The sequence below is a fragment of the Sminthopsis crassicaudata genome, chromosome 2, assembly GCF_048593235.1.
Source record: "Sminthopsis crassicaudata isolate SCR6 chromosome 2, ASM4859323v1, whole genome shotgun sequence".
Classification (NCBI taxonomy): domain Eukaryota; kingdom Metazoa; phylum Chordata; class Mammalia; order Dasyuromorphia; family Dasyuridae; genus Sminthopsis; species Sminthopsis crassicaudata.
Window position 1 is genome coordinate 599,778,116 of NC_133618.1, and position 21,191 is coordinate 599,799,306.

The 21,191-nt window shown below is 35.5% G+C and overlaps 1 protein-coding gene across 10 annotated transcripts in view; it reads left to right on the plus strand.

Annotated features, from left to right (window-relative positions):
* PLEKHA1 (pleckstrin homology domain containing A1) overlaps positions 1–21,191 on the plus strand; it is an 80,117-nt gene that overhangs the window by 9,680 nt on the left and 49,246 nt on the right. For 7 of the 10 annotated variants that reach the window (XM_074295787.1, XM_074295789.1, XM_074295780.1 and 4 more), the window contains exon 2: positions 11,239–11,399. In XM_074295787.1, the coding sequence (XP_074151888.1) occupies positions 11,259–11,399 (141 nt within the window). In that variant the 5' untranslated portion in view covers positions 11,239–11,258. Of the gene's footprint in view, positions 1–2,211; positions 2,405–5,825; positions 5,975–10,305; positions 10,382–11,238; positions 11,400–21,191 lie in introns of those variants that run through there. The other 3 variants (XM_074295788.1, XM_074295785.1, XM_074295781.1) reach the window with 3 other exon arrangements.

Consider the following 21,191-nt stretch of genomic DNA (forward strand, 5'->3'; position numbering starts at 1 on the left):
AAGGATCTTTAGAGGCTACTTAGAACAGTCTGTACTTAGACAATAAACCTTTGAAGAATTGTCATCATTTAACAGTTATTTATTAAATTACCTTCTTATATGTGAGGGACTGGGCTTAGGAGATGGGGAATGCAAAGACAAAACAAAATAATCCCTGCCTTTAAAGGAATTTATATGGATATGTCACTTGCCCAGGTAGAATAAAAGGAAGAACAAAGTCCATACAAAGTAAATATCAAGATGATAAGATGATTTAGGGCAGGAGACTGGAAGGGTGTCTTTTGGAAGATAGAACTTAAGCTGAGCCTTAAAGACTTAACCTTCCAATCATGGGGAGCAGTTTATGCAAGACATGAATGTAAGAGATGAAAATGCCCAGAGTAAGGAGAAGTAACGTGTAATAAGTCCAGAAAGGCGTTTGATCCCAGGAGCAGTAGGCCAAGTATGGAACTATGACTACTTTTTTTTTTTTTTTAATAGGTTTTTATTTTTCTAAATACATGCAAAGATAATTTTTAATATTTGCCTTTGCAAAACCTTGTGTTCCAAATATTTTTCCTTCTCTCCTCCCCATCCTCATTTGGACAGCAAGCAATCCAATTTCCATTATTTGTCATGCTGCACAAGAAAAATCAAATCTAAAGGGAAAAAAAAGAGAAAAAAACAAGCAAGCAAACAACAAAAAGGTGAAAATACTATGCTGTGGTCCACATTCAGTTTCCATAGTTTGTTCTCTAGATGAGGATGACTTTCCATCACAGGTCTGTTGGAATTGTCTTGAATCATCTCAACATAAGAGCCATGTCCATCAGAATTGATCATCATATAATGTTCTTGTTGCCTTGTATAATGATCTCCTGGTTCTGCTCATTTTAGTTGGCATCAGTTCACGTAAATCTCTCCAGGCCTCTCTGAAATCATCTTGCTGATCATTTCTTATAGAACAATAATATTTCAGCCATTTCCCAACTGATGGGCCTCCACTCAGTTTCCAGTTTCTTGCCACTACAAAATGAGCTGCTACAAAGATTTTTTTGCCTATGTGGGTCCTTTTCCCTCTTTTATGATCTCTTTGGGATATAGGCTTATAGACACACAATCATGGAACTTCTTGAAAAGGAGAGAGTTGTCATGTCTGCATTTCAGGAATATCACTTTGGCAGCTATATGAAGCGGGGAGAAATAATTTCTATCAGAGATGATACGGACTTAAACTAAAGTGGGGCAGGAGATAGGAATGGCAAAGAGATGTTGAGGTGGGATGGCCAGGAGTTGGCAGCGCATGGCAAGTGAGGTGAGTGGTTTTGAAGTTCATTCTAGTTGTAAATTTGAGTTATTATGAATTGTTGCCCTTGATAGAAATAGGTGAGTTAGGGGGTGAAAGAAAATCTGTTCTGTTTTGGATATATTGTGTTTGCTTTAAGGGGAAAACTCACTAACCTTCTGAGGCCAGTCCCTTTCCATTTTTTTGGTGATTGTGATTGTGACTTTCATTCGGGGTATCCAGTTATCAAAGTTAGAGAGGCTTGTTAGATTACTTACTTACTAGGTTCTCTTTGAGGTCTATGTCTTCTTCCATCTCTCTATTCCTTAGAGAACTGAATACAGAATGGGTACTCCCTAATTTACTTGATGATCTAGCATGGTGTAGCAAAAGAACATGTGTGAAAGAGCATGTGGTTCAGTTTGGGTGAAATGTAAAGTGGTAGGGTGTAGTGTTCTCTGGTTCGGTTTTCTGGGGGTCTCTGGAGCAGTCTTCTTTTCAGTCTGAGTAATCACCACAAGAATAGCCAGGTGTTAAAGTCCAAATCCTTTATTATCTCTTTCAAAGTCTTGTCTCCTTTCCTGGGGCTCAGTTAGCTTTCTTATAGTCCAGATTCTTTATTATCTCCTTCCTGGGGCTGGGAACCTTTCTGGAATTGTAGGAGAGCCTGCCACCACCGGCCTGACTGAAGATCAAATGAATGTCTGTCCTTGGTTCCAAGAGCTTGAACTCCCACCTGTCTTCTCTGCCCTCAGAAAGCTTCTCTTCCGTGGCTTTCAGTCCCTGCTTATTATGCTTCTCACTGAGTATAAACCAATTATTACATCATTAAGAAACCATTATTTGTTGTAAGATTAAATCAGTCATACTGAACCATGCTAAACTAGATAACCATTGTCTCATCAATTATCCTAAAGGCAGTAGGAAGCCTCTGAAGATGAGTTTAGTTTTAGATATGTTGAGTTTGAAATGCCTATGGGATTAAGTTGGAGAGATGAGTAGATTTGAGAATCCTCTGCATAGAGATTATGGCTAAATTCATAGGAGCCATGAGAGACTGAGAAAAATGAAAAATGGCAAAACAAACAAACAACCTCCAAAATATTAAATTTCATAGGTTTGTGGTGTGATCATTGCAAGGTATTGATAAGTATAGAAGACAGTAATTTGGCTGTGAAAAGTAGAAGAGATGATTCACCTTTATTATAAAATCAAGACACTAAGTTACTCTTGATTGTTTTTCTTTGAAAAGAAAGATGTTGGATTTCATGAGATTTTTTTCTTCTGATAGAAAAATATTTATAAATATTTCTATAGAACACTTAAGCAAGTTGCTAGATTGGCCAACAAGTTTGTTTATTTAAAAACAAGATAACTTTTTGACTTGGGAATATAAGAGTTGATCTTGTAACTAAAAAATTTTAGTAACCAAATCAAATTTTTCAATTGAGTTAAATATTTAGACACCTGTAAGGCACTGTTGTGCTTGTTATTTTGATGGATAGAAATATACTTTTTTGCCTTCAATGAACTTATTGGGGAAGATATGATGAATATGTAATTGTATTATAAGGAGGAATATAGAGGCAGTAGAGAGCAAAGATCCAAAGTGACATTCATAAGAGAAAAGTGGCTTGAGCTGGGCCATTAAAGGTTGAGTTTAATTTCTTGGGCAGAAATGGAAGTAAGCAGAATGGGACAACATTCCAAGTGGAGGGACTTGCAGAAGTAGGCCAACTTCTAGTCTCACATTAGAATAATAGTGAATGATAACAAAGCCCTTTGAACCTATTTTAAGTAAACAATAAAAGCTCTTTAGTTTTCATTGTATCAAGTACTAAGAATCTAAACGGGTTCTGTCTTTAAGGAACTTATATTCAAATAGAGGAGACAACATGTGTGACACACATCTATATATATGTACTCATCTTCCAAACACATCAGGTTACCTGGGGGGAGACAAAGGCATTTCCTTTTTGAGGAGGGGGAGGAAACAGGAATCTTCTAGATCATCTAGGCCTCACATTTCTCACATGGACCAGCCGATCCAGAGAACTAAAATGATTTGGGTAATTTTTCAGCTAGCACATGGCAGTCTCATACCCAAGCATCCCAATTGAAGTCTTTTGCTTTCCCTATCCTATCATACAACATCTTGAATATGGGATTCTACAGGGATTGGCCTTACTGAATTTGTTTTGTTTGGGTAAAAGGAAACTCAACTGCTTAGATAATGGGGGTGGGGAGCAGAGGAGATCACTTTGTAGAGTAACATAAATGCCACTGACAAGGATTTGGATTTGATTCTGTGTATGTAGCTTATGTATTGTCTTGGACAGGAGGAGGACAGTTGCCCTCAATTTGCTATGTTATGTTGCTTAAACAATTTCATTCTCTCTTCAGGCTTCAGTTTCCTCTTTGGAACTTGGCTCGGACCAGGTTTCTATGGTTCCTTCTACTTCTAATATTTCTTAAGCCTAAAGTGGAAAGCTTTGTTAGGAAGCTAAACAGACAATACTCTCCAACAGGGTGTAGGGGAGAGCAGCAGCAGGAACACCATCATTGCAGTAATCCAGATGGTGACTAGGCTGGTAGGCAGTTTTAGAGGCAGGAAAAATTGGAGAAGCATAAAGTGAAAATCATTAAGACTTTTGTGATTTTATGTTGAGAAAAGAAAAAGAATGAGTAAATTACTTAGGAGGTCCAAAGATTTTGGTCCTTTAGGACTTGGAAATTAATAATGCCTTTTGACAAAAAAACTATTAGAGAGTAAAATTAATTTTAATGTGCTCCCATATTCTTGTATTATGCAGAACATATAAAAGACATGTTTGTTTTGCTCATGGCATATACAATCACTAAACTGAATAATAGTAATTTTCTTATTTTTTAATTGCTTATAGGGAGAGGATTAGGGTAATGAAAAAACTTTATCCTTTTTGGAATCTGCTTTCCCTTGCTTGATTTGAGTGGACTTTAAAACTGAACAGAGGGACATGAATCTTGACATTCTGTAGCAAAGTAGCTGTATTTTTGTAATATAAACTTTTTGGAGGTTGGGAACTTTTTATGAAAAAAAAAAAAAAAAGGAACAGTAATGATTTTTTACCTTAAGGTAAAATTTTGACTATTGAATGTAGATGGAGCTGGACGATCATAGTTGATGAAAAATGATGAATTCTTATTAAAGGTTATATGAGATAAGAATTGTACTTAAGTTGAAAATCAAGGGAAAACTTCATGTTTCAATGACAAGATTGTTGGATTTGGAGTTGGGAGACCTGAATGCCAATGCTGTTTTAGCCTTTTGCTCTTTGTGTGAAGCTTACATTGAAATGATCAAATGTTAGATATAAGCTTCTTAAGACCAAGGTCTTGCTTTTAATTTATATTTCCAAGCTTATTATTTTGCCTGCCATATAGTTAGTAAATATGTCTTCTGTCATTCTGTGTCCATTTATCCATTAAAAACAGAAAATTTTAAAAACTGATAAACTTCTATAAACAACTCAATATAGTCAAGCAAAATGAATCCTCACAGTGGTCATCCCCTCCCCCCCCCAATATATCTCAGCAGTATCCTTTTATCTGTGTGCAGACTCCAATTCTTTCTCTGGAAGTGGATAGCATTTTTTATGAGTCCTTCGCAATTATTTTGGATCTGTGTTGTTAAGAATAGTTAAGTCATTCATTATTGATCTTTGTAGAATATTGTAGTTATAGGAGAGCAGTGTTCTAGTCCTGCTAACTTCTTTGTATTGGTTCGTATAAGGTTTCCTACTTTTTTTCTGACATCAGCCTGCTCATCATTTCTTATAACATAGTAATAATATTCTATTGTAATTATGTACTACAACTTTTCATTCTCCAGTTGATGGGCATTCCCTCCATTTATTATAATTATTTTGGTACAAAGAGTCTTTTTTAATCTCCTCTCCCCCTTTAAAAAATTTCTTTGGATATTATCTAGTAGTGGTATTGATAGATTAAAGGATATGCACAGTTTGATTGTCCTTTAAGCACAGTTCCAAATTGCTCTCCAGGATGATTGCCTCAGTTCACAACTTATTAGTGATGCATTAGTGTCCCAGTCTTCCCACATATTCTCCAACCTTTATCATTTTTAAAAGGCAGCAGTTCCATGAGAGTAAGAAATAATAGTATAATCCTCCATGGAGGAGCTTTACTTTTAACATTTTTTTTGATTTTTTTTTATTAATTTTTATAATTATAACTTTTTTTTGACAGTACATATGCATAGGTAATTTTTTTTTTTTTTTACATTATCCTTTGTACTCCCTTCTGTTCTGAATTTTTCCCCTCCTTCCCTCCTCCCCCTCCCCTAGATGGCAGGCATTCCCATACATATTAAATATAGTATATCCTAGGTACAATATATATGTGCAGAACCAAATTTTGTTGTTGTTATTGTTGCAAAGGAAGAATTGTATTCGGAAGGTAAAAATAACCTGGGAAGAAAAATAGAACAAAATAATAATAATAATAATAATGCTCACAGTTTACACTCCTTTCCCAGTGTTCCTTTTCTGGATGTCGCTGATTCTGTCCATCATTGATCAATTGGAATTGGATTAGCTCTTCTCTATGTTGAAGATATCCACTTCCATCAGAATACATCCTCATACAGTATCATTGTTGAAGTGTATAATGATCTCCTAGTTCTGCTCGTTTCAGTCAGCATCAGTTGATGTAAGTCTCTCCAAGCCTCTCTATTCCTCCTGTTGGTCATTTCTTACAGAACAATAATATTCCATAACATTCATATACCATGATTTACCCAACCATTCTCCAATTGATGGACATCCATTCATTTTCCAGTTTCTAGCCACTACAAAAAGGGCTGCCATAAACATTTTGGCACATACAGGTCCCTTTCCCTTCTTTAGTATTTCCTTGGGATATAAGCCCAGGAGTAGCACTGCTGGGTCAAAGGGTATGCACATTTTGATAACTTTTTGGGCATAATTCCAGATTGCTCTCCAGAATGGCTGGATTCTTTCACAATTCCACTAACAATGCATTAGTGTCCCAGTTTTCCCACAGCCCCTCCCAACATTCATTGTTATTTGTTCCTGTCATCTTAGCCAATTTGACAGGTGTGTAATGATATCTCAGGGTTGTCTTAATTTGCATTTCTCTGATCAATAGTGATTTGGAACACTTTCATATGAGTGGAAATAGTTTTAATTTCATCATCTGAAAATTGCCTGTTCATATCCTTTGACCATTTATCAATTGGAGAATGGCTTGATTTCTTATAAATTAAAGTCAATTCTCTGTATATTTTGGAAATGAGGCCTTTATCAGAACCTTTACCTGTAAAAATGTTTTCCCAATTTGTTACTTCCCTTCTAATCTTGTTTGCATTAGTTTTGTTTGTGCAGAAACTTTTTAATTTGGTGTAATCAAAATTTTCTATTTTGTGATCAATAATGGTCTCTAGTTCTCCTTTGGATACAAATTCCTTCCTCCTCCACAAGTCTGAGAGGTAAACTATCCTATGTTCCTCTAATTTATTTATGATTTCGTTCTTTATGCCTAAATCTTGGACCCATTTTGATCTTATCTTAGTATGTGGTGTTAATTGTGAGTCCATGCCTAGTTTCTGCCATGCTTTACTTTTTTAATTAAGACTTTTTTCAACGAATTGCTTTTTTTTTTTTTCCTAGAAAGAATGTGTAACTTTGATATGTTTTTGCCACACTAAAACATTAAACATTTGTTGTTTCCTCTCCCAGGGGCACTGATAATGGACTCTGGTTAGTTCTAACTTCATAACATCTTCTGTATCAACTTCTTTCTCTCCATTCACACTCCATAAACCTTTGCTGTCTCCATCTCATTCATCAGTCACACACACTCCTGCTTCACCACAGCTGTTGCAGAGGAAGAATTGATAAAGCCTGGTAACATGATGATGGTGACTGAAAAAGAAAAGTTGATGATGCTTCTAGATTTTGAAAAAGGGTGATATGATAGTAGGGATAGAAGGGCAGAAGTAGGGAAGGTGGTAGGGAATAGATCTAGGGGATAAGTTTAGTTTTAGCCATGTTGAGTTTGAAATAGCTATGGGATAGCCAGTGGGATATATGGAATGACAGCCCAAGAGGAAACTGAGTGTTGGACATGAAGATTTGGGAGCTAAATGTATTAAGAGGGACTGATGACATCTCTAGGAGAGAAAGTTTAGAGAAAAAAAGGAGAGGGGCCCAGGACAGCGCCCTGAGATATGTGGGACATGGATGATGAACAGCTTCAAAATTAGGAGAGTTGACTAGAGGCTCTTTGACATCTGCTTCAGTTCATTATCCAAGATCTTGTGACTCTTTAAGTGAAGAGTACAAAAGATGAAGCTGATGGATAGGATAGCAAAAGAACTGTGGCAAAGCAGTGTTAAGAAAAGAGAAAAGGCTTTTGATCTTGGAAAGAGCAGTTTCACTGGAGTGGTGTGGCAGAATCCAGATAATAAGGGATTGGGGAATGAGTAGGAAATGAGAAAGTGGAAGAAATGAGTATATTCAGCTCTTTCTATTTGGCTGTGAAGGAAAAGATAGCGGTTGATGGGATTGAGGGAGAACTGATCATATTTATAAGTAGCCTGTAAAGGAGCCAGGGGATGAGAAAATGGTGACTACTTAAGGAGAGAAATGATGATTGAAGTGGCGTTCCCTGGAGGAGAGTGGGTGGTATTGACAAGAAGATAGAATACCCCTTTATCTAAATAGAAGAGAGGACTTGGATTATAGTGCTGAAATTGATTTAAGGGTGCAATTGAGGAGACAGGGAGCTTGGGATGGAGGGCTTGATTGTTTTTCAGGGAAGTGTAAGGTGAGGTCCTCTGCTAAGAGGGAGGAGGAAGAAACTGTCATAGATAGTGTGAAGACAATAGCTGCTCTGGGAGTCCTCTAGAATCAAGAAGTGAAGAATATGATAATTTTGCCACCTTGAGAATCCATTTGAGATAAGACAATATGAATTAGTGCTGGCTTTTCTCTACTGGCTGCTTCCTTACTGTCTACAAACATGCCAGTGTCTCCTCCAGCCTCAAAAACCTTTGCTTGTTCAGTCTATCTCCAGATTTCTCTTCCTTCTGTGACAAAATTCCTTAGGGAGATTGTTTACAATCAGTTCCTCCACTTCTCACTCTCTTTACTTTGTACCTCTTCAGCCAACTGAAACTGTTCTCTCCAGTTAGCGCTTACTCGTCACATCTGCTGGCTTTTTCTCAATCTTTATCTTTCTTGGCTTTGCTGTAGACACTGTGGGTAACCTCATCAGGCTTCTGGGACCCAACCTCATCCCCATTCTCCTTCAACAGGTTGGACTCTTCTCTTTCCTCTCACCTGTTGGATCTCCACCAGGTCCTGCTCCCTAATAAAAGAGGGCCCCCAAGACTCTGTCCTCAGTCCTTTCTTCTCCACACATACCACACAGATGTCCTGCACTTAACATGTCCAACATTGAAATTGTCCTCTCTGCTTTCTCCTCCCCTCTTCTTCTCTTTCTTATTACTCTCCAGGGTATCACCATCCTCCTGATATTGTCCTTGATACTTTCCTTTCTGTCTCATTCATTCTCTTGTTATGTCCTGTTAATTTTACTTTTATAACTCCTCTCCTCCCCCGGCCCCTTCCTCCTTTTTCAGTCTTCTGATACTGGCCTCCCCTCTTTGGACTCTGGGCTCCTCTCACAGCGGCATCCTGGCTGTTGCTTGTGCAGAGCTCTGCATATCCCAGATCTCTCTTTTCTCTGGTTGTCACCTGTGTGTGGAATTCTCTTTCCTCATCTCTGTTTCCATTTCTCATCTCCAGGCTTCCCTGACTCTTTTCAAGTCCTTTTTCTATGAGAAGACTTTGCCAGACCTTTTCAATCTTAGTACCTCTCCTGTGAGAGGTAACTTGGTACCTCCCTCCCGCCCCCCCGTTTATCCTGTGTATCTACTTTTATTTTTGTCTATCTTGTTTGTACATAGTATGCATGATGTTTCTTTGGGAACAGGGACTGTCTTTTGCCTTTCTTTGTATCTTCCCAGTATTTTACACTGTGTCTGGCAAAGTACCTGTTTAATAAATGCTGATTGACTTGACTTGGCCCAGTCAGTGTGGTTGTGGTGTTCTACTGTGAAACTTTTGTAGTAGCTGTAGTATTGTTATACTATTGTCTTGTGCTAGTGAGTTAGAGATTGTGTGTAATTTAATTTTATAATAATGTTTGACAATTAAATTTTAGAATAGAAACTTTTCCCAGTAGGTAAGTTATCCTAAAAGTGTCTTGAGTGTTTTACTCAAGCTTTGGAATACCAGACTCCATAGGATTCTGTTTGGAAGGCACCAAGAGAAATAGTGTTAGGACAAATACTGCTCACAAGTTTGGGGTTTTTAAGTTGTTTTAATTATGCCTAGCATAAAGATTTCTTCCTTGCTCTCAGAACTGGTCATCAGTCATCTGTTATAGTTCCTCACAACTTTGCAGTCTCCCCACAGACTTCATCTCATAAAGTATTGTTAAAAACATTTATAATTTGTTCTAGAATATAGAGAAAATGCAGAGCTTGCATTCTACTAGAATAATTCTTGAGGGCCATTCAAAGCATTTTGTAATGTCAAATACAGTTTTTACTTACTTTGATCCACAAAATATTTTATAATTGACTTAAAAAAAAAGACTTTTTTTCAATTTACAATTGGCAAGCACACCTCTGCAGGTGGTTTCATGATGTTGGAAAACTATTTCTTTTGGACTTAGTGACTTTTATTGAAAGTCAAAATAATTAGATAGACTGGCTAATTGGATTAGGGCTAAAAAAAATTGCTTCCCTGATTCTCTTGGAATCAGCGTGAACTCTCTTAAAAATCTTTTTATATCTCATCTGGTTCATGGCAAATTTGTTGACTATGTTTTTGGGTTAGGTCTGATTTTGAATAGAAGATTAAATGCTACCTTTGTTTTTCTATGTTCACTTAGAATTTTCAAATACTTAAAAAATTTTGAGGAAAAAAATTTGGACTTTAATTTCATAGAAAACTTCCTTGGCCAATGCAGATTGGTTCCTGTTCAGCAACACATTCTTAGTGAGTTACCTGAGGAACTGGAAGCGTAAGTATTTTGTTCAGTCACAGAGCCTAGGTTCTATGTCTTTGTTTAATGTCCTTTTTCTCCTCTAGCATTCTTATGTCTTACTTATATAAACAGTACTCAAGCACAATAATATTTAGGATATTACATGAATCATAGCATCATAGGATTCAATGTAGAAAATGGACCTGAGATATAGAGGAAGAAGTTTAGCACAAGAAAGACTGGGCCTTATTCAAGTTCATAAAAATATTTAGTGGCAGAGATAAACTCTTGAATCCCAGGCAATTCATATGTGTAGTAGTTCAAAACTATTCTTCAATAGATAGTCTTAGGGAGTGGCCACAGGGGACTAAGGCTTCTCCAAGGCCATAAGGCCACATAATCAATAAACATTTAAATGCCTACTATATGCCAGCTATCAAGGATATGTCAAAAAAAGGCACTTGAACTCAGATCTTTGTGACTCCACAGCCTACTTTCTATTTCAGCTGCCACATTGCCTCTCTCATATACCTAGATAATTCTATCTGTAATGTAAATATAGGTTAATATAACAACATTCTGCATGGATGACTTCTTTAAGTCTGTGTTGGCTGCCTCTGAAAAGAATCTTCTAAATCATTTAGTTTCCTGTTTCAGGAAAAATTAATTTTTCCTCCCTTCTCATGGGTGAGGAGGTTTGAACAATCAAGTCATTCACAGAAAATGCAATTCATAGAATTGACGGTATTGTCATACCTCAAATGTTAGAGTTCTGATGTCTTCATGTATATTGAACTTCATAGTTTTTGCGACATGTTTCTACATCCATTGAAGAAAAACTTAGTTTTATTTCTGACCTTTCTTAAAAGAAACTTACTTTTTTTTTCCCCCAGTGTAATGTTCAAGCTCAGAAATGCCTTATGTGGATCGTCAGAATCGAATTTGTGGTTTTCTAGACATTGAAGAAAATGAGAATAGTGGGAAATTTCTGCGGAGGTACTTCATCCTGGATACCAGAGAAGATAGTCTGGTCTGGTACATGGATAATCCACAGGTTTGTAAAGTTAAAAAAAAAAAAAAAAGTCTTTTAAAGCAATTTGGAAGATAAACATTAAAACCCTTAGACTAATGTTATATCCATTAATTCTTCCTACTGCCACATACCATACAGTGATGCAAAGTTATGACATGATTGTGATCCTGGATTCTGGAAGACTGTGCTAAGGGGCCCCAGGTTCTGGTGGTTCATCCCAAACTGCAGACACATTTGTTTTAGGTCTTGGAACAAACTGTATATTTGTCATCTCAGTCCTGGCTTGGGGCAGTTCAGAGAATTTCTTTACCATCATGGCTCACGAATTGTGAAATTTTTGGACATAGAAATTCATGAAGATACACTTATAATTTATTAAAAGGGTTGTGATCTGTAACAGTGCATGGGGCACTTTCTCTGCTGAAATAATAGGTCTCTGAAGTATTAATGTCTTGCCAAATACCATAGCTATGACAATAGCTAACTTTAATGTGGCACCTTAAAGTTTGCAAAGCACTTTAATATATTTATTTCATTTGATTTTCACAAAACTTCTGTGAGGTAAGTGCTCTTACTATCTTAATGTTAAAGGTGAGGAAATTGAGGTTTAGATTTGCCATATAGCTAGTGTCTGAGGTAGGATTCCAATTCACATATTCCTAATCCTGTTAGCAAATGCTCTGTCCACCTTGCTCTACTGAGCAAGTTTTTTGCTTTCATTGGCCTTCTTTGCATTGATATTTTGTCTCTAAATCAGGATGTTTAAATACAACAATAATTATTTAAAACTTTGTCTTTTAGATTTCTTTTTTAAGCATGGTCTAAGATTTACAGTGGCCTTAAATCTGTTGCGATCTATTCACAAGTCAGTTATTTATATCATAATACTTATGTGCTTACTTTTTTATGCTCTCATGATTTTTATATCTTTATTATGACAGTTCCCTTAATATTAAAATATTTCCATTTGTGCCTTTTACTTTTTTTTCCTTTCAAATATTCATTTTTGATTATATTCCTTTTGACAAAGACTTAAAAAGTAAAGTGTGTGTGTGTGTGTGTGTGTGTGTGTGTGTGTGTGTGTGTGTGTAAATTTAGTAAGAAAAATCAGCACATTAATCCTGTCCAACAGTATATGCAATATTCCATACCTCTTACTCCCACTTCTCCAGTAAAGGAAGAAAGAAGGTATATTTTTTCAGCTCTTTAGGTCCAAACTTGGAGCACATAGAATCATTTAAAGCTTAAATTTTACTAACATTCAAATCATTCAGGTAAATTTTGTAATACTAATTTGCAAGTTAAACACTAGCAGTCATGGAATTTTAGAGTTAGAAGAGATATTACTTCAACCTCCTTATTACTTCAGGGATATGGAAATTTAGAGATGTGTTGAATGTTACCTTTCTGGGTAGTGATAGACTAGTAAAGTGATACAACTCGGGTCTTTTGAGTATCTTTTTAAAAAGTGCCTTTTCTTCTTCTATTTGTATTTCTATTTTTCTTCTACTATTATTCCTTCAGAAAAAGTGTCAATAAATAAACACACTAAAGGAGATCTTTTCACAGATTCCTAAATATTGTCTGATCTGTAAACCCAATATAATAGTCCTTTAAATAGCTTCCCTGATAGTCATTGGCCTCATTAGAACCCTTCCAGCAAAAAAGAAGTTTAATTGCCTCAGGAGTCAGCATGTTCCAGTTTACAGATGATTTTGATTGTTCCTACTCTTCTGCAGCTTCATACTGTCATTCTGTTCTGAGCCACTACAAAGAGTAAGGATAGTCCTTTTCATTGTATAGACTTTTCAAATATTTGAAAACTAAGGCTTTTGGTTTCTGGACTAAATAACCCCAATTACTTCAGCTTCTTACAGCATGATCCCCAGGTCTTCTTTACTCTGATACTCTTTTTGTTCCCAATGCCCCCCTTAACATTTGGTGTCTAGAACTTAATGTGTAATATGCCATATGGCTTTGGATTGAGATAGAAGTACAGTCATCTGTAGTTTCCTTATTCTGAACTCTTTATTTCTATACAATCTGTATAGCGTATGATTTGTAGGCAGCCATGTCATCCCTTGGCTCCTATTGCAGTTAGCTAAAATTATTTATTTATTTTTTTTATGTGAACTATTGTTAAGTCAGGCACCCCTAATCATGTTTGTGTTCTTGACTTATTGAATCCAAATATATATAAATTTGTCCGTGTTAAATTTTATTTCAGTTTATGGGTCTACCTTTTAATTAGTTCAGTTCATATGCTTTAGTTAATGTTTTTAAAATACTTATCATATGCAGTGTTGAGGATATGAAAAAAACACAATAGTTCCTGCTTTCAGTATTTCAGTAAGTTTACCCTCTTCAGTATTTTGTTATTTGAGGGTTTAGTAAATATATCTTCTTTCTTCATCCATGTCACTGATAAAAATACTGAAAGGGACAAGTTAAGCATAGAGTTCCTATAAATATAACACTAGAGATTTTCCTTTTGGGTTGAAATTGATATAATAATTGACATTCTTTAGGCATAGCTTTTCAGTTGGCTAAAAGCTGTATTTCTGTCTAAGCAATATTTTTGCTTCTTGTCCATGTATCATGAGAAGCTTTGTTAGGAATCTTGCTGAAAACAGTTATATAATGGCAGCATATATAGTTCCTTTAATGCATCAGTATAAATTAATTTAGCATAATTTTTTCTTAAGAAATCCTTAGTGAACATTGCTTTCATTTATTTAATAATCCATTCCAGAATTTTGCTAAGATTTATGACTTCATCAGAATTTAGTGACATTTAGAAGGATTTGTATTTTTAGCTGAATGTGAAAATGAAGGAATTTGAAAAAGTATAATTTTGATGAATTGTAGTAGGAACTTACTATATATATGGCTTATTTTGGTATTCTAGCTCATTCTTTTTTTCCCTATTGTCAATTTTAAACAGAAATCTGCATTTGAACTTAACAGTAACTATAGTGATCCTAAAAACTAGATTTTTTTTTTTTTTGGTGCATTTCCTTTATCTTCTAGTAACTAATATTTCCTCTAAACAATTTGACTTATTTAATCTATGCTCCTTCATGTCATTCTATGGTTTTCCATTTCTTTCTCACAACCCGAAGCTTCAGTATATTAGAATAATAGGCTCTGAGAGGTTTAAAAGCTAAACATTTTGGTATTAAAAAGTAACCAAACATTTGGAAAGATCATTTTGCTTGTGGTTTGATATCAAACATTTTAATATTTTAGTAAGTATTCCAGGAATGAAAGGCAGAGTATAGGTGAGTGAGAGGAACAAGATAAAAATTTTTAACCTTCAGACATAAATACTAAAATAAAAATTATAATTTAGTTTATATTTGGAAGATATTTAGAGGGTTCATTTTAAAAGTAGCTCATTTAAATGTTACTGTAAGTAGGAATGAAAACCAAGATAAAAATAGACAAGGTAAGAAATAAAAACAAATAGTCTCACTGAATAAATATAATTTTGACAAATAATAACAGCTGACATTCTATAAACAGAACATTTTACGAAGTCCTTCATAGTTTTTCCATTTGATCTTTAAATATTACTATCCCTGTTTTACAAATGGGTAAAGTGAGATTTTGAGAGAATATAATGCAATGGTTAGAACACTGGATTCAGAGCCAGAGAATCTGTTCATACTCTGGCTTTGCTCCTTACTCCATTTGTGGCTCTTGGGAAGTTACTGGGATTCAGTTTTGTTGTAAAAAAGAAATCTGGAAAGTGGAGGATGTTGACTGATTTGAGAAAAGTAAATGAACAGATGGAAACTATGGGAACTCTTCATCCTGGTCTTCCATCTTTGGGTTTATAGACATTAAGGATTATTTCTATTCTATCCCTCTAGATAAAGAGGATATGAAAAGATTTGCCTTTTCAGTACCCAGTGTTAATTTAGTTGAGCCTTATAAAAGATATGAATGGACGGTTTTGCCACAGCGAATGAAAAGTAGCCCTAATATGTGCTAAATGTATGTTGCTGCTGCTCTTGCTCCAATAAGAAAAGCATTAACAAAAGTCATGCTATTACATTACATGGATGATATCTTGGGGAGTGCACCTGAGGAACAAATGTTAGAAGTATGTCTACAAAAGACTATAGAAACACTAAGGAACTACATATTGCATATAGCTCCACAAAAAATTCAGAGACATGCTCCTTTTCAATATTTAGGATATGAAGTATACCCTAAGGTACTTACAGTACAAAAACTTTTCCTTAAGAACAGAGAAGTTGAACACCTTAAATGACTTTCAGAAATTGATAGGAGACATCCAGTGGATGCATCCAATGTTAGGCTTAACTACCAATCAACTGCAACCATTATATGACATTTTAAGGGGAGACAGTGTTTTAAACTCACCATGTCAGCTTACAAAAGAAGCTCAAGAAGCTTTGAGAAAAGTCAGACAATCAGACTGCTGGAGGAGACTAGGTCAGTCTGTGACAGACACAGACTGTGTAAGAGACATTAAAGACTTTGGACTCTATTCTTGTCCATTTTCATGATGTCTGTTCTCCTGAGACCAAGGCCCTTTTGAAAGACCTCCAGAAAGCTAGCCTGAACATTACAAGTTTTCCTTAGCTACAGATAGCTACAGTGTGTGTGTGTGTGTGTGTGTGTGTGTGTGTGTGTGTAGCGGGTGGATTAGATTATCTTTAAGGTTTCTTTTTAATTGAAACACTTATGATTTTAAGGCAAATGACATAGCTAAGGTATATAATGCTATGTAAGGATTCCACTTAGCTAACACATCTTACACACCTATGATTGTAGCAAATCAAAATTTCCAAAAGACCAAACTGTATTGTCTTGACAATACAGTTTGTCTTTCTGTATTGACAACTATCAGAAGGCTCTTTAGATGTTGATACTACTTGTCTAATCCTCAACTCTGAATGATTCACATTTGCCATTTTGTGTGCTTACATGTTAACAAAAAGTTACAAAGTTGTGGTAATAGAAAGCCACAAAGCTGTGTCAGATTTTGTATATGTTGACTACAAATTCATATTTTCTAATCTTTGTTCACTGGCCATCCCAAGCTGTTCTCCAAACTTTATTTAAAAATCTCCCCAGAAAAGGATCCTACTATCTCTCAAAGAAATTTGTAGTTCTAAATTTTGGCAGTTTTTCTTTACATCAAACTGAAATTTTCTTCCTTTAAAATTTCAACTATTTAATTCTTTTCTTTGAAACCAGATAAAATAAATCAAATTCGTATATGTGACAGCCCTTTCAATAGTTGAACAGTTTTAACCAAACGTTTTATGGTTAGGATTCAAGGTTCTTCACTATTTTGGTCGCCCTCCTGGAATCTCACCAGCTTATCACTGTTCTTCCTACAATGTGACACTTAGAACTGAACACAAGACTCCAGCTGTAGTTTGGCAGTCCAGGTGTAAGCTTATTAGCACCTCCAATGTCTCTTTAAATATAGTTTTAAGATGGCTTTAACTTTCTAGGTTAAATACTTATGGGTCTTGTGATTGATTATAACTCCCAGATCTTGGTCATATTGTTGTCTGGTCATAAATAAGGGTAGTCTGACATGATTTGCCCTTCATCATGTCAAACACCATAAAGGGGTTATTTATATTCACTATTTCTTTTAAAGATGTTTCTTTTTCTTTTCTTTTTAAAGATGTTCATTACCTATGTGGTTAATTATCAGTTATTGGACAATTCTACTTGCCTTCCACCAATTTTTTCAGTGCCCATGGATGGAATTATTTGGCCACGTGACTTGAATTCTTCAAGGACTGCTAAATGCTTTCTTAATATCATTTTATTTGGGGGAAGCAGAGCTAAAATGGCAAGAAATCATCCAAACTCTCCCTCAAACTCTTCCAATGACTCTAAATAAATTTTAGAGCATTAGAACCTACAAAAAGATGGAGTGGAGCAATTTTCCTATCAAAGACTGGTCAGCTATAAAGATCTTTTGCACCAATATGGGCCTGGAGCACAATCATGGTGCAGGCTACAGACACCAAAGACAATTTGGAAGAAAGTCAGGAAAGATTAGTTGCACTAGGGTGTGAGGAGAGCCCCAGCAAACCAGGAGTGTACCTTGAGAGCCATTGAATTAGCAGTAGTGGCAGTGGCAGTAGCTTCCGGAAGTCTCAGCTTACAGATGGGCCGCAGAGCTGGCTCACAGTCCCAGGGTGAGTACTAACACACTAGAGCATATAGCCAGAGAGGATTGGGGATCCTCCTCACAGTTCCAGGGCAGAAAAGAGTGCTGATGGTCACTCATAATCCAGAGCATAGGTCAGGAAGTAGCAAACACACTTCTCCTTGAATCATACTATCTTGGAAGAACTGAAGATTTACAGGTTCCAAAAAGGATCTCTGAACAACACCTGCATAAAACCCTCAAAGTTTGGGACTGTGCATCTTCCACCCTGGAATAAAACCCGTACTTAACGAAGAGTTAACCAAGTTATAGGCTGGGAAAATAAGCAAACAACAGAAAAAGATATTGACCATAGAAAGTTACTATGGTGACAAGGAAGATCAAAATACACTCTTGAAAGAAGATAACAAAGTCAAAAATCCAATATCCAAAGCCTTCAAGAAAAAAAAAAATAGAATTGGTGTCAGACCATGGAAAGATGGTCTTTCAAAGGGAAGATCTGAAAATTTCAAAGGAGATTTTGAAAATCAAGTAAGAAGAGGAAAAACTGGGATGCAAAAGGAAATAGAGAAAGCTAATGAGAAATCCTTAAAAGCAAAATTGGCCAAATGAGAAAGATATAAAAACTCAGAGGAAAATATTTCCTTAAAAATTAGACTTGAGCAAATGGAAGTTAATGACTTTGTGCGAAATCAAGCTATAATAAAATAAAACCCAATGAATATAAAAAAAAAAAAAAAAGAAAGAAAGAAAATAAATATCTCAATGGAAAAAACAACTGATGTGGAAAATAGATCCGGGAGAGATTGTTTATTTTTAAGTTTTTAATGGTAGCTTTTTATTTTCAAAATATTTGCAAAGATAGTTTTCAAAATTTGCCCTGGCAATTTTTTCTCCTTCTCTTTCCCTAACCTTCCTCCCCTAGATAGCAAGTAATCCAAAAGAGATAATTTAGAAAATTAGTGGGCTTCCTGAAAGTCATGATCACCTCTAATCCCAAGTTTTTTCTCTATAAAATGAGGGAGTTGAACTAAATTACTTCTAAAGATTCTCCTTAGCAATTTTAAATATATGGCTTTCACTTGTTGACATATTTTCCCCAATATAGCTTAAAAAACAAAAACAAAACCAACTTTTCTTCATTGACCATACTTCTTTCACCAACCTCAGACACTTTCTTCTTAATCATTCATTCATTGATTTCCCAGTTCCACTTGTCTCTCCTGAATTCTTTATTTTTAGTCATGTGGAAACAAACCTTCAATTTGACATCTTTAAACTCTGCAGCCTCCTGTCTGAGGCTTGTTTTTTTGAGCAATAATTCCTAGATTCCTCCTGGAAGCTTCCCTCACCTTCACATGGATCAGTGCTTGTACGATTTCCACTGATAGCATAATATCTGTTGATAACCATTTTGACAGTTTTTGGGAGGTTCTCTCTTGATCTTGGATGTTTTATCCAAGAAGACAACAGACCTCTATTGGATCAACAGATAAACTGCCTCAGCATTCTTCTTTGAGTCACTTTCTTCCTTGACCCTTCCTAAATAATCTCTCACCTGATAAAACCTGGTGACTACTTTTGCCATTCTTTAGAGAATAAATACCTACTTCCTCTTGAGGGCATATTGGTCAATATTTGGGAAAAGCCTCAGATTTTTATTTTAGCTTGAGTTCTAAGATCTTAATATCATTTCTTCTCTGTGTGATACTTAGCCATTATCATCTTGACAGATCATAATTTTACTTTCGCCTTTTAAGATTTTTTTTTCTTATTGGTTTTTCTTCCTCCCCTCTCCCATTTTTGATAGTTTTCAGCATTCACCTTTGCAAAACTGTTCCAATTTTTTTTTCCTTTTCTTCCCTTGACTGCCTCCTGTAGACAGCAAGCAATCCAATATAAATTAAATATGTGCAATTCTAAACATATTTCCATAATTGTCATGCTGTATAAAAAAAAAATTGGATCAAAAGGTGAAAGAAAAAAATGAGAAAAAGGCAAAACATCCCCAAAGTAAGGTGAAAATATTGTGCTTTGATCCATATTGAGTCTCCATATTTCTTTTTCTGCATGTGGATAGTTCTTTCCATCACAATCATATTGGAATTGCCTTGAATAATCTCATTGCTGAAAAGAGCCAAGTTTATCACAGTTGACCATCACATAATCATTTTGCTGTGTACAGTTCTCTTGGTTTTACTTACTTCACTCAGCATCAGTTCATATAAGTCTTTCTAGGCCTGTCTGAAATCAGGCTGCTCTTTATTCTTATGGAAGGATAATATTCCATTATCTTCATATGCCATTCAGCATATGCCTTTATGCCATTATATCTTCATATGCCATTCAGTCATTCCCCAAATGATGGGCATTACTCAATTTTCAGTATCTTGCCACCACAAAAAGCTGCTATGAATATTTTTGCACATGTGGGTCTTTTTCCCTTTCTTACAATCTCTTTGGGATATAGACCCAGTTGAGACACTGCTAAATTAAAGGATATGCGTCGTTTGACAGCCCTTTGAGCATAGTTCCATATTGCTCTCCAGAATGTGGGATCATTTCACAACTCCACCAATAATACACTAGCCTCCCAGTTTTCCCCACATCCCCTCCAGCATTTATCACTATCATTTCCTGTCATTTTAGCCAATCTGAAAAGTGTGAGGTAATACCTCAAAGTCATCTTAATTTGCATTTTTCTAATCAGTATTGATTTAGAGCATTTTTTATGTGACTAGAAATGGCTTTAATTTCTTCATCTGAAAATCATCTGCTCATATCCTTTCACCATTTATCAATTAATAACTTCTTATACCTTTGACTAAGTTTTCTATATATTTTAAAAATGAGGCCTTTATCAGAAACACTAATATAAAAGGTTTTTTCCCTCCATCTTTCTGCTGTCATTCAAATTTTGGCTGCATTGGCTTTGTTTTTGCAAAACCTTTTTAATTTAATATAATCAGAATTCTCTATTTTGCACTAAATAATTTGAACTAATTTTTAAATTGACCCTGGATAATTCACTTCTGTAGACTTTTGTTTTTCCTTCATGAAAAATTAGTGGGGTCAACAAGATCCCAGCTCCTAACCTGCAGTTTGTGACTCCATAAGGGGTCATACAACTGAATATGAGAGTCGTAAAATTAAAATTTAATATCAGTAAATGGTTTATTTGTATACCTATCTTATATACCTTAATACCTGAAGTCACATGAAAATTTTTCAGAAGAAAAAAATCTCAGTTGTAAACAATTTAAAAAGACCTGGACTAGATGGTTTTAAAGGTCCTTTTCATCCCTGAATCTGTGATCTGTCTTCTTTCCCATTACTCATTCCATCCCCACGTTTTTTAAGTGTCTACTGGATTTTTCCATGTGGATGTTGCAAAAGGAACATGTCTCAAAACAGATTTCACCTCATGCAGGGTCCTATCTTTTAATGGTATCATCATTTTTTTTTTTTCACTTGTGGGAGTCAAATCATTATTTTCTTCTCCCCCCCCCCCATATCATTATTTTCTTAACTAGTATGCCTGCTGTTGGCTTCTTTCTCTGATTTATCCTGCTCTTTTTGCCAAATTATTATTTTTTTCTGTATCATGAATCAATCACATTTCTCCTTGGAACTCTTCTATTGAA